Here is a 12,999-nt window from a genome sequence, read left to right on the forward strand (position 1 = left end):
GGCAGAGGAACCTGGTGGGCTACAGCCTATAGGGTCACAAAGAATCTGACACAACTGAAGCGACTTCATGTTCCTTACTCATAAATGATTAGACACCAAAAAACCAGATTATCAGAATGATTGAGGCCCAAATCTTCACCGCCAAAATGGATTTCCTTCCAAAGAGATCTCGGTTCTGGTTCCATAGAGCAATTATGTACTTTGAGGAGTGATTCATCCATGACATGTCCACACAAAGGGCATTAATTAATCCATCCTGCCCCCATTTAAGTCTCTTTCTAAATTCACAACCAGTGACCTGGTCAATTACACTGGTTCTGTATGCCAACACTAATGAAGATCCCTTCTAACAAAGGATGTTCTCCAAATATCTAAGTGTGTGTGAACATGCATTTTCAAACTGGGCTAATTAAAAGCCTAAGGCAATATGTTTGGTTCCATCACAAGAGCAAAATGTGTCAGTTTCTAGGAAAATTGCTGTCAAGGAATGACTCAGCAGTTAATATTCATATTCCACTGTTTAATAATTTTAAGCTCTAAATTTCAGTTTTTACATTTAAGCTTTTTAGATCAAAGTGTATAACTACACGGACAAAGGGGAAGCGCTTCACACAAAGCCAAGTTTGAACTCAGTTGAATGCTGAGAGCTCAAAGTCCTGAGGGCTGCCTGTCCCAGAGGGTGAGAATAGGGACCCCAACTAGGGTTAGGACTGGGGGAAATCAGAGCCCCGATACCCTGGAGATGGATTAGATGCCAAAAGAAGTCAGGGGAAAATGATCTATAGAGACTTTCAACATAAGAAATACAAGCAGAGTAACAGATCTCAGAGACATGTAGAAATAAGAGAAGGGCATAAAGAAGTATCAAAAAGAGGTATGAGCCACATATGGCAAGTTCTGAGATCAGGAAGGAAGGGAAAGTGATATGTAAGATCAGTTTGTATTGAGTAATCCCACGGCCTGGTAGCATTTCTCTCGTGTGTTGGGAGTGAATGATTTTTCCTTTAAATACTTTGTTTTCAACTTGAGTTTGGCATTAGGATAGGTTGACATAATGAAGTGAGTACTGCAAGCAGGATTTGCAGAGATATAGTAACAAACAGTTCCACCACCAGATTGAATGGAAGTCACAGTCTGCTTCTGCTGTTTCTGATGGTGTGTGACCTCACCCAAACTGATGTACAATTCTGTACCTCAGTCCATTTATCTACAAATTGGGGCTTATAATGGCCATCTCACATGATTTTGTGAAGATTAAGCTAGATTACAGGAGTAGGCATCCAGTAAGGATTACCTTCCTCTCCTTGTATTATTTTTGGAATAAATAATTGTCAGAAAAGGGGAAACATATTGACTTGGAAGGATGAGTGTCCGTGCTTAAAAGACCTTAAGGTATTTAAAGAATTTGGACATTTTATCTACAGTACTGTGAGTCCTTGGAGTTTTTAACAATGAGCTCAGATGATTTGTTCTCAGGTGGCACTAGTGGTAAAGAACCTGCCTGTCAATGCAGGAGGTATAAGAGGCATGGGTTCGATCCCTGGGTCAGGAAGATTCCCTGGAGAAGGAAATGGCAACCCACTCCAGTATGCCTGCCTGGAGAATCCCATGGACAGTGGAGCCCACTACTGCCCATGGGATTCTCCAGGCAGGCATACTGGAGAAGGTTGCCATTTCCTTCTCCAGGGAATCCTCCAGACCATGGACTTTTAAAATCCAGGCCTCATGGTGGGAGGTGAATGGTAGACTAGCAAGCGAAGCTTCTCTGTATTATAGCCACTCCCCATGGCTCACAAGACTGTCTAAGTTCCACCTCCTGTCAGATCAGTGATGGCACTGGATTCTCATAGGAGCATGGACCCAACTGTGAACTGAGCATGCAAGGGATCTAGGTATGCGCTCCTCAAGAGAATCATCCCAAAACCATGCCCTCTGCCTACCCGGCCCGTGGAAACATTGTCTTCCATGAAACCAATCCTTGGTGCCAAAAAGGGTGGGGACTGCTGGTTTAATCTAAAAGGAATTAGATTAGAAGTGAAGCATAAGCTTTGATGATCCTACATTTCTACGTTGTTATTAATACTGCATTCACCAGTTCCCCCCAAAAAAATCAATGTTGGGCAAGTTTTTCATAACTGTTTATTCATTATAAATAGTAAATATTTACTGCACTTTTTTACAGGAAAGACATTTTTACAACACATTGTTGTTGGTTGAGGCTGCAACACGAAGATAGCTCTTCTCTCGATCCATCACCCCCTAAGACCAACGTAGGAACTAAACTCAGTACTATGTCTAGTCTCACTAACTCACTACATCATAGTTCTTAACTCTAAAAGGAATGTATTTGTGCCTACCTCATTCATGGTTCCAAGAATAGAAAGAAATAAATAACACTGCCTTCCACCATCCTGTTCCTCTGAACATCTCAAAAAACAAATTTATTGACATTCTAAAATGTCACCACACAAACATATGTAAACCTCAGTTCCTATCACCTTTCCATATTGGATATTACTGTATAATTTAAAAGTACATGAGAGCCAACATGGACATCAGTATTGCTGCCCTGCCTTTCATAGAAAAGAGAAGAATGTAAACGTAGTCATTTAAAAAGGATTATTCTCGAACATGTTCTCTCATCAAAAGGGGCAAGCCAGGTGTTGGTTGTCCAGCAAATGGCAAACGTCACTGCATTCTACCACAGTGAATCATGGGCTGCGAAAAATAAAGCACCTGCAAAAATAGAATTCTGCTTCTGTTTCTAGGGCCCTGGACTTTGCCAAAGCAACCGTGAGGTACACAGTATTGCACTCTGATAAGCAGCTATGGGAATGCGCACCACTTCTTCACCCCACCCCCCACCCCCACCCAAGGTTGGCTTCCGAATGAAAATAAACTGGGCAAATGTCACACACCTCTTCCATGCTGAGAAAGAAAACAAGCTTTCCTCCTGGATTTCCCCACCCTCCCATCCCGTTAGCAAGACGTGTCCACCCAGGACGTTTATTGACAACCGAATTACAGATGAGGGTAAGATAACAATTTATTGGGGACGTCCTTTACATCTAGTCTAACTTCCTAAAAACTGTGGCACTTATTCTTATATCCATTTCCAGTGTGTCAAAGACTCCTCCGTTCCTGCTTCATGGAGCGAGCAGTTTTAAAGTTGTCGAAGTGTCAGCATCGGACGTCAAACTTGTTCTACTTTCTTCTCCGACTATATTTTCAGAATGTTCTGCTTACCCAAACCAGTTAAAATAAATCACACACACACACACACACACACACACACACACACAAATGGAATGTTTTAGCTCCTTGATCATCTGCACTAGAGTTGGGATATTTGATATGTAGCCATGTTAAATCATTGCCTTAAAATGTTGCATTTGTCTTTTATTGTTCCGGATCTTCCTTTTCTCCACTGCTTTTGTTCGACACGTTCAAAAGAATTTGAAACCAACTACTGGAGAAAGAAAATCAATCATTCTCCTTTGTCTCCTGTCGAGACTGCCCCCCCAAGAGGGTAAATTTTTTTTTTCTGAGAAGATTCTTCATGTCTAGGCTGTGGAGACCGGAAACAGGGCCAGTTTACGCTCCAAGTGGACAGTTCACTTATGCGATATCTGGCTTGAGATAATGAAAGGCACCTGTAAGGAAACACACGCAGCTTTTCAGGTCAGGCTGGGACAATTCACAGCAAGGGGCAAAATCAGCTACAGGCTGACAATGTCATATTTAATACCGGGGTATCAAAGGATCGAGACTAATATTTTTATTCCTGAGACAAGTTTGACAGAACTCTGTGTCCTGGGGATTATACCCCATATGATCCTTGAGCTGACCTCATTAAGAACATGTGTTTCTAATGCCAGGGGTTATTTCGTTTGGGCCAACACTTGTGTTTTACCTAGTGGCAATCAGCTTTCACGTCTCAGCAATTAATAACCGCAAGAGGTTGTTGACATCAGTTAAGAAAATAATTATACAAGGAAGCCCTTGCTGGAACAACCAGCTGGCTTTGCCACAAAATTGATACCGGGATGGAAGGCTTAATCATGTTGGCAGCTCCCCTTTCTCCAGGAAGAGTTAAAGTGTTTCACTCTTCCAGGAATAATCACTCCCTAGAAAGTCCAAGGCTTACTTTGTCCATACTGCCCATATTGATAGCCCGTGACAGGGTCCATACTGTAGCCCGTGGTGCTATAGGTGGGTGGACAATAAGACTGAGAAGTCGGCAGACTGTCCAAGCTCTTCATATGATCTAGTCTCTGACTGCAGCTGGCCGACACCGTGGTGGTAGGTTCCAGGCCCCCAGTGAGAGGCGAGAGCGCGTAGTCAGTCTGGGGTTGATGGGGTACCCCGCCGTGGTTGGTCAGAAGTCCCATTACCTAAAATAAACAGGCAGATGGGGAAGAAGTGAGAATGCAGGGAGGACCAGACCCTAGCCTGTAGCTGAAGGGGTAACTGGAAAAGGCCAAGTTTGATTTCTTTGGAAACCTGCTGTGAGAGGGCCGTCCCGAAGAGGGTAACCTCAATTCAAAGTGGCAGAGCTATTACATCATGCCCAGTGATAACATCGGACTGCAGTTTCAGAAAGAAGGAGAGAGGGTGGAAGAGAGCGGACACCATGCCCCTAGTGATAAGATCAGGCTGGAAATTCAAGGAAGGAGGGACACAGGGACAGAAGGATGGAAGAAGGGAGAAATTGTAACTGTTCATTTTGAATAATGTTTAACCATGTTATAACTGGGAGTGTCACGTGTCATTTTAAACAGGCATTTGCTTATATTGTTTTTAAGTGACATGAATCTAAATCAAATTCTTTTTGTGTATTTTGAGATCTTTGTCTTTTTTCATAGCGTTCCCTCTCAAGAAAATTACTTTCCTTATGTTGGCCATCCTTCAGTAGTTAGAAATAAAGTACTCCTCTGACATTCCCTTGTGTTTTCCCCATCCTTCTTACTGTGCAATTAACACTTGGTCGCCTACTTCGAATTGTGAGTGTTCTGAGAGGAGTGAACTACTGATTCTTATATTCTCAGCCCCTAACAGTTCTTCGCACTTATCAGGCAGATGATTCTTCAAATAACTTCCTCCATTTACCTAATCCTTTCATTTCTTCTCCAAACTAACATTTTCATAATAAGTGTCAAAAAAAAAAAAAGCTTGAAATGCAAACATATTATAAGAAGTCCGTTTGGCTTTTTAAATAACCCTGGAGAGCAAGCGAACTTTTAAAAAAACAAAACTGTAACAACAGAACAACTTTCTGATTAGCACGGTGACGAGTTTCACAAACTCAGGCTTGCTGACCCTTACAACACACTGTGATGGAAGCAAGTGGATAATTAATTTTGCAGCTGGAAAACTGCCACCCAAGAACGGAAGTGATTTTTCTCAACTTCGTACAAGTCGGTGGCAGGGCTCAAAAAGCAATCGCAGAAGAAACAGACTGCTGGGTAAAGAGCTTCATCTGCTCACAAAGTATTTCAATGCACGGGCCCACCACGGCACAATACTTCCATCCTAGTCACTCTGTATTTTAGGAAGTCTGAAGCATATGGAGATGAAAACGACAAATAAAAGCATGACAAGAGGGCAGTAATGGAACTCAACCTTGACTAGAGGCCTCTGTTACCCACTAAGGTAATTCAGGCCACAGAATCCTGGATGGAGGTGCAGGAGGGAGGGGTGAATCTTGCATTCCAGAAAGCTTCCTAAATTAGATTCCAAAACCAGTGAGGCCACAATCCCCTTTGGGAAGGGTTTGCATAATCCTCATAGCTAAACAAAATCTTCTTGAAACAAAGCTTTAAACTGATCCATCTTCAATTAGCCCCAAAAGACCGAAAAAAGGGAGGGAAGGGGTAAGAAAACAAAAGAGAATCTGTTCACCACCTTCTATGGATCACGCTTTCCTCCTCCAGTCCTCCTCAGCTCCCCCTTCTCCACACACCCAAGTCTCTGTGCTCCATTTCCTTGCCTCCCTTCGCTTAAGTTCTCGTGTAAGATGTGTGAGCCAATGGGCAGGGGGGCCAGTGTAGGGCAAGCAACACAGTGGTTCCCAAATTTTAAAAGACATTCCAAGGGATCTAAATTTTCTTGAGCTTGAAAATTTTCAAAATCTCTAAAATTATATTCAAAAAAAATAATTACATGTTTCAGAGCATAGTTCTGTTTTCTTGGGGATTAAGGAAAATGAGAGTCACAAAGTAAAGGAAGAATCAATAGGATTCCCAGCTCTAGGAGGATGAAAGTCACCAGAACTTGGGCTCTCATATAATACTATCTACAGTAAGTTGATTACTTCATTTTCTCATTTAAAAAAACCTAAACATAATGCAAAAGGCATTTATTTCCTGAATATTCTTCCACCTATACTAGGGGTTTTTTTTGGTTGTTTTTTTTTTTTTTTTTGCCTCTCTTTGAGTTCATATAGGTGATTTTATGATATGTTGGGAAATTTTGTAAAGGTCAGTTGATATACTAATTTATTAAATATTTTCTTTCAGCCCAAATTACTAATGTCTATTAGAAGAAAAAAGTCTTTAAAACAGAAGTTGCTCAGTACCAAACACAATCCTTTCAAATCAGGAGTACCTCCTTGTATGCCAGCCTAATGGACAAGAGTGGATAAGGAAAATAAAAATATTAAAAATGTACCATTTTGGGGAACCCTCCTACACTGTTGATGGGGATGTAAATTGGTACAGCCACTATGGAAAACAGTATGGAGATTCCTTAAAAAAAAAACAGCAATCTCACTCCTGGACATATATCCAGAGAAAACCATAGTTCAAGAAGATACATGCACCCCAGTGTTCATTGCAGCACTATTTACAATAGCCAAGATATGAAAGCAACCTAAATGTGCATGGACAGATGAACAGCTAAAGAAAATGTGGTACATATATACAAAGGAATATTACTCAACTGTTAAAAAGAATGAAATAATGCCATTTGCAGCAACATGGATAGACCTGGAGATTATCATACTAAGTGAAGTAAGTCAGAGAAAGACAAGTATCAGATGATATGAAGAATCTTAAAAAATGATACAGTGAACTTATTTACAAAATAAAAATAGACTTACAGACTTAGAGAATGAATTTACAGCTACTAGAAGGGAAGTGTGGGCAGGGAGGGATAGACTGAAAGTTTGAGATGGATATATACACACTGCTATATTTAAAATATATAACCAACACAGACCCGCTGTAGAGATCAATACACTGTAATAACCTAAATAGGAAAAGAATAAATATAGCTATAGGTATACCTGAATAATTTTGCTATACATCTGAAACTAACACAACATTGTTAATCAACTACACCCCAATAAAAAATAAAAAATAAAATTTTAAGTATGATATTTTTAATGAAAGGGGATTTTAACACAGGGCACAAATATTTTACTGTGTAAATAATCTGTGCTAAGTTTTTTGCAAAAAGCACTTAGGAAAAGCAACTTTGTAACTATATCAAATCAGAGAAGAAAAATATACAGTGTTACTGGGTAAAAAAGAAATATATTTTTAATAATGTTCTTCATGAAGCTACTACTTGAAATTCTGTTAATGGTATATCACTTTAAGGAAGAAATGATACCCTCTATGTACCATTACAGGTGAAGAGTAAGAGCAGAATTTTATTCAAAACGTGCCCACTCTCCCACAAGCTATATGTACATTTTTGTGATAAGCTTTTTAATCCTCTGCCATATATCTTTTGTTTACAAAACTTTGAAGGCAGTAATAACTTTGTCCATGGGGAAAAATACATGAAGACCCTAAAAGAGAAGAAATGAGTCCTTCCGAGAAGCAAAATTCAACTTATGCTGTTTTTGTAGCAACTTATTGGAGTTGCTGAATTAGAAAATACCTTAGGACAGGAAGACCTTGAAACATTATCTACTGATGGATGGAGAAGATATGATATTATCTCCAAGGCCATATTCTAGGGCAAAGGAAAGAGAGTTCCTTAAAGGTGCCAGGGCACAGTATCCTGAAGACATCCCGGGTCCTGATCCAATCAGGAGGAGTGACTGCTGTGTGAATGGAACAAGAAGGATGCTTGTTAGGTCCTCCTGTCGCTATTACCAATGTCACACACCGGAAACTAGTGACAGCTCCTATATCAGCAGCTGCCCTTAGCTCAGCAGCCCAATATTTCCAGAGGCTAATGTGAGGAAATAAAGAGGACCAGAGACCCATTATCTCTTTGACTTCCCTGAGCAAGCCCAAGAGACAGATAGTCTCCCATGAGTTTTTCTTTCCATTGAGATAGTCACACATTGTAACCATGACTTCTTTCTCAGGAATTGTATAAAGATGGAGAAAGAAGCACTAATACGACCCTACATTTGCTCTGAAATGGAAGCTAATGAATGATGATAACTAACACAATTAATTTCAATGTTTCATGCTGAGAAAATGTGAGATGTATATACATCATTTTACTAACTTCTTATTTAAAAATCAAAAAGGAAATCTGTGTTAGGAAAGAAAAATAACTATCAATACAAAATGTATTACTTTCCCCAACATAATTTAAAACCTCAATTCTCTGTGGAAGGGTCCTATTACACTTTTATGTACGTTTCTTTGAAAGCAATTTTACTATTCCATGTGGTTCAAGGGAAGCTATGGAAATTTCTTTTTGTTGCACAAAGTTGGGAAGCGAACTTCTTAGAACTCCCCCAATATGGTCACAGAATGTCTTCCAATCATATTTTAAAGAATATTGTCAGGATCTTTCTCATAAATGCTTTTCCTATAGCAAATTGTAATTCAAAGCCTAAAATAAAATCTTCACTGGTTGCAAAGTGGGGTTTTTTCCTCATAAGCTATCAGTAAGGTATTTCTACTACAGGCCATTTTTGCCTGATTTTATTTTTTAATTTAAGATAGAAGAAACACGATCACCTGGTTTTCACAAATAATTTCAAAGAAAAAAAAATACTCAGGGCTACTCAGTTCTGTCAACTGAACACCAGTCATATTCTTATTAAATGTCAGATAAGTCCAGGAACAGCAATGAACAAGAAAATTATTCCTTTTCTAAAGATATCTGTCTGTCTCCTTGGGAAGGGAGATAGGAGGAGGATTTTTTTTTAACTTTTAGTTGAGTACAACTCTAAGGTGAAGCATATAAAAAAAATCTATTAAATATATTGGTAAATATTTCCCAGATGTCACTTCTAAATTGTTTTATGGACAACCTTTAAAAATCAATTCAAACCTTAGAATCATCAACCGGGACTTCTGCCGGTTCCTTAGTCATTCCCATTATTAGAAGCTCTTTTGAAGATCCTTTTAAACTCATTCTCAAGTTTCAGAATTCCAAATAGGTTGTTTATATCTTGATTGGAAGATTATATGGTTCAGGAAAAACTAACTTTACAATTGCTTCATGCCGTATTTCTTGAATTAATTTTCCTATTGTAAGATTAAATATAAAAGATTAAAAAAAAAAAAACTGTGAGCCAAATTAAGATTTACATTTAAAACAATGTGTCTGGAAAATATTTGTCTTGGCTTACGTGTTATGATTTTGCCATCAGTTAAAAGTGCTTAGAGCTTATCAGAAATCTAAAATGATTTAGCATATTATGGTGTACGTCTAGGCACTTCTTTTTTCCTTAGCAGGAATCCTGGTTCATGTCTTTATTTTCTTTTTTGCTCTTAAGAAATCAGATGTTCTTCTAACTTAACATTTACTAATACACATTTAGTTGCATTTTGGAAAATCACTGTGAGTTACAGCTTTGTATGATACAGAGGTTTTATTTTAATAGCTTCTACACTTTTCTTAAAAATCTAATGATTTTAAACTTTTAAAATCTGGATATAATTTATTTCCAGAACCAAACAAAAATTCCAAATGTTTATGCAAGTGTATTTTTCAATACGGGTGCTACTGAAGTTATCTGATAGTTAAATTTCAGCAACTATATCTTTAAGGCATTACCTAAACCTAAACTTGAACAGTGGAAACTTTTCTGAAAATGTTGTCTTCAGATTCAAATGCCTTAGGAATTATCCTGCAGTTGATTAGCATCTAAATAATTAGATTTTTTTTGCCCTCTCTGTTTGAAAGCTGTAAGAAGGAAGTTGCCTTAAGGCAGAAGTTTCTCTTAAGGTAAGGATGATGACCTTCTCACCCACCCAGAGTTAGGGAAGGGCATGGCTGACCTCTGCCTAACCAGAAAGAAAACTAGTACATGTAAAATATCCAGCCAAATACCTACTTATTCTGTTGGCCAAAAAGTTTGTTTGGGTTGTTCTGTACATTTAAAAACCCAAACAGAAAAACTCGAATGAAATTTTTAGCCAACTCAAATTTTTCTTTAATGTTAATCCTTAGCTAACATTTTTAAGTAGCTCTGTTTCATGCATGATGAAAAAGTAAGAGTGCCAGACAAGTGTGGTTCATATGGTACATACATTTCCAAGATTTATTTGAAAAAAGCACTGTAAGTACTGTATAAGCTAAACTTTTAAGTGTTACATGTGCTTTAATCTCCAAGTCTGTGATCAGTTACAGAATGATTTTTACTTTATCAGTTCTTTACAATATCTCTTTCTCAATAGACCTAAACTGTCAAATGGATAGCAACAGAGACTTCTTTAGACACTGATGACTATAAATCTAGGCAGAAAATTCAGAGAAGGCAACAGCACCCCACTCCAGTACTCTTGCCTGGAAAATCCCATGGACGGAATCAGCCTCGTGGGCTGCAGTCCATGGGGTCGCTGAGGGTCAGACACGACTGAGCGACTTCACTTTCGCTTTTCAACTTTCATGCATTGGAGAAAGAAATAGCAACCCACTCCAGTGTTCTTGCCTGGAGAATCCCAGGGACGGGGGAGCCTGGTGGGCTGCCGTCTATGGGGTCGCACAGAGTCGGACATGACTGAAGCGACCTGGCAGCAGCAGCAGGCAGAAAATTAACATAGCAACAGCTTGCAAGAGACATATATACATATACACATACATATAGAGTGTATTTCTAGACAATGATGGACAATCATATCGTGTCCATCTATTATCAATAAAATAAAGCCCATTAAGAAAAAGCTCATTTCACCTAAATGAACACTTATGGTTAATACAATTGCTATTTGACTATGTTAGACCCACCATGGGCTGTAATAAAATTCTCATATGTTTTAATTCATTTACGCATGCCTGCATTTAATATGCTTTGTGACCATGTCTACAATTAATATGATTTATGAGAAAAGAACATGTGTGATATTGGGGGGGCAGGGGATAGCATACATATTTTTTCTTCTATGAATGAAAAATACAGCAAAAAGGGCTCAAGGAAAATTGTGGGCCGTTAGCATATTAAGATGGACTGACAGAGCCCTGAGTAAACTTGAGGGAGTTAATGATATCCTCTTATCTGACCCTGACACATTTGCAGCATGTAATTTACAGAAGCTCTGTCCAGGGAATCTTGACAAATGCTCCTAACGATGTCAGGGCAATGTTCCATTCTAATGTAAAACACATGTGGGTCAGATACCCTCATTCATCACTTAGCACAGAGAGTCTCCAACTCTTTCTGGGAGGAATGACATTACCTGCTGTTAACTCTTCTCCTTTCAGGAAATTTCTCACCACCACAGTAGCCCTCTGAAGAGTAAGTACTCAAACCTATCACTGTTTCAAAAACCTGTCTAAAAAACATGACTGTGGAAAAGCAAGCATATATCTTGGTTTAATTTCATGACTACTTCTGGACACGTTTGCTAAATATTAATTGACCTTTTGAGACCTAAGAAACCAAATATAGACAGGGAAAAGCTCTACACCTGGGCATTCCACAGTCCTTCAATGAAATGGCGTTTAAAATGCTAATTGCCTATAAACTATGCCTGCATTCAAGGACATGCAGGGCTGATTCACCCTAATAACCATTCATAAAACGCACACCTTACTGAATTCTAACTGCCCAGTTCTGTTTGAGATTCTCGTACAACCTTACAATAACCTAGCATCCACATTACCTTTTAGAAAGAAGGGCCTCAACACTGCCCCCTCTGAAGCAGAAGGATGCTCGGTTATACTACATCTCCAATCCTCCCACAAACTTGGAAGGCAGACATTCCATTTTCTACTAAGGGAGGAAAAAGTTGCCCAGCTCAACAACGAAATTTCTTCTTTCTTCCAGACCATGTGTGATGTAGACAAATATTTTTGTGGTTGCCCAAAGCCCATGTCATAAGACTCCATCTACTAAATGCCTAAAGACTACAGAAATGGACCTTCCAATTTGGCCTCAGGACAGAGAAAAGAGCCAAGTGAAAAGATCAAGTGATACTGATTTAACAAGTAGCTATCAGGGAAACTTTTCCTATTAACCATGGGAAATGGTTAACAGATCACAGCCTCACAAAAGTCTGAGAATGAACTTACCCTTCAAGAAGAGTTTTCTGGCCTGTTTCACAGGTTTTGGTGTTAAGGCAGAATAAACTTTCATTTAAAATGCTTGGAAACTTGTAACAACTGTATACATATGGGACAACATCTGAGAATGCAGTCTTCTAAGAATCAGAAGCTACTATTCCAGTAAGTTAAAATCCTACCTACTTTAGTCCCCCCACCTTCACAATGCCAGAGACACTGGACCAATAAAGACATGGTGATGCTTTTTCACCTCTAAACTTATTTGTGTCCTTGATTATAATAGGCAGGGGCTCTGTCTCCTATTGTCCAGGCAACCTGAAGTAGCTGGCAAGATTCAGAGCCCATGTACATAGATAGTTCTTTTATCTACAGAAATGAACTCTGCTCCTACAGATCTTGACAAAATAGAATCTTTGTAATTTAGTGATAAAAAGAGTACTCCCCAGTCAGTTAACTCAGAATTACTTAAGATTGTCCTTTGCTTTCTAAAACCTTTCTATTGTACCTGTTGTTTTAGCTAACTTTCTCCTTTGTTGGTGAGAGAGAAGTATAGTTCATCAGATTCTCCTGCCTTTG

The 12,999-nt window shown here is 38.9% G+C and overlaps 1 protein-coding gene across 1 annotated transcript in view; it reads right to left on the reverse strand.

Moving 5' to 3' along the window:
• Positions 1–4,127: 4,127 nt before the first annotated feature.
• Positions 4,128–12,999, reverse strand: part of PAX3 (paired box 3) — a 101,279-nt gene continuing 92,407 nt past the window's right edge. The window contains exon 8 of the mRNA XM_052635446.1: positions 4,128–4,394. Coding sequence (XP_052491406.1) covers positions 4,128–4,394 — 267 coding nt within the window. The remainder of the gene's footprint in view (positions 4,395–12,999) is intronic.

This window comes from Budorcas taxicolor, chromosome 2 (assembly GCF_023091745.1).
Source record: "Budorcas taxicolor isolate Tak-1 chromosome 2, Takin1.1, whole genome shotgun sequence".
Lineage (NCBI taxonomy): Eukaryota > Metazoa > Chordata > Mammalia > Artiodactyla > Bovidae > Budorcas > Budorcas taxicolor.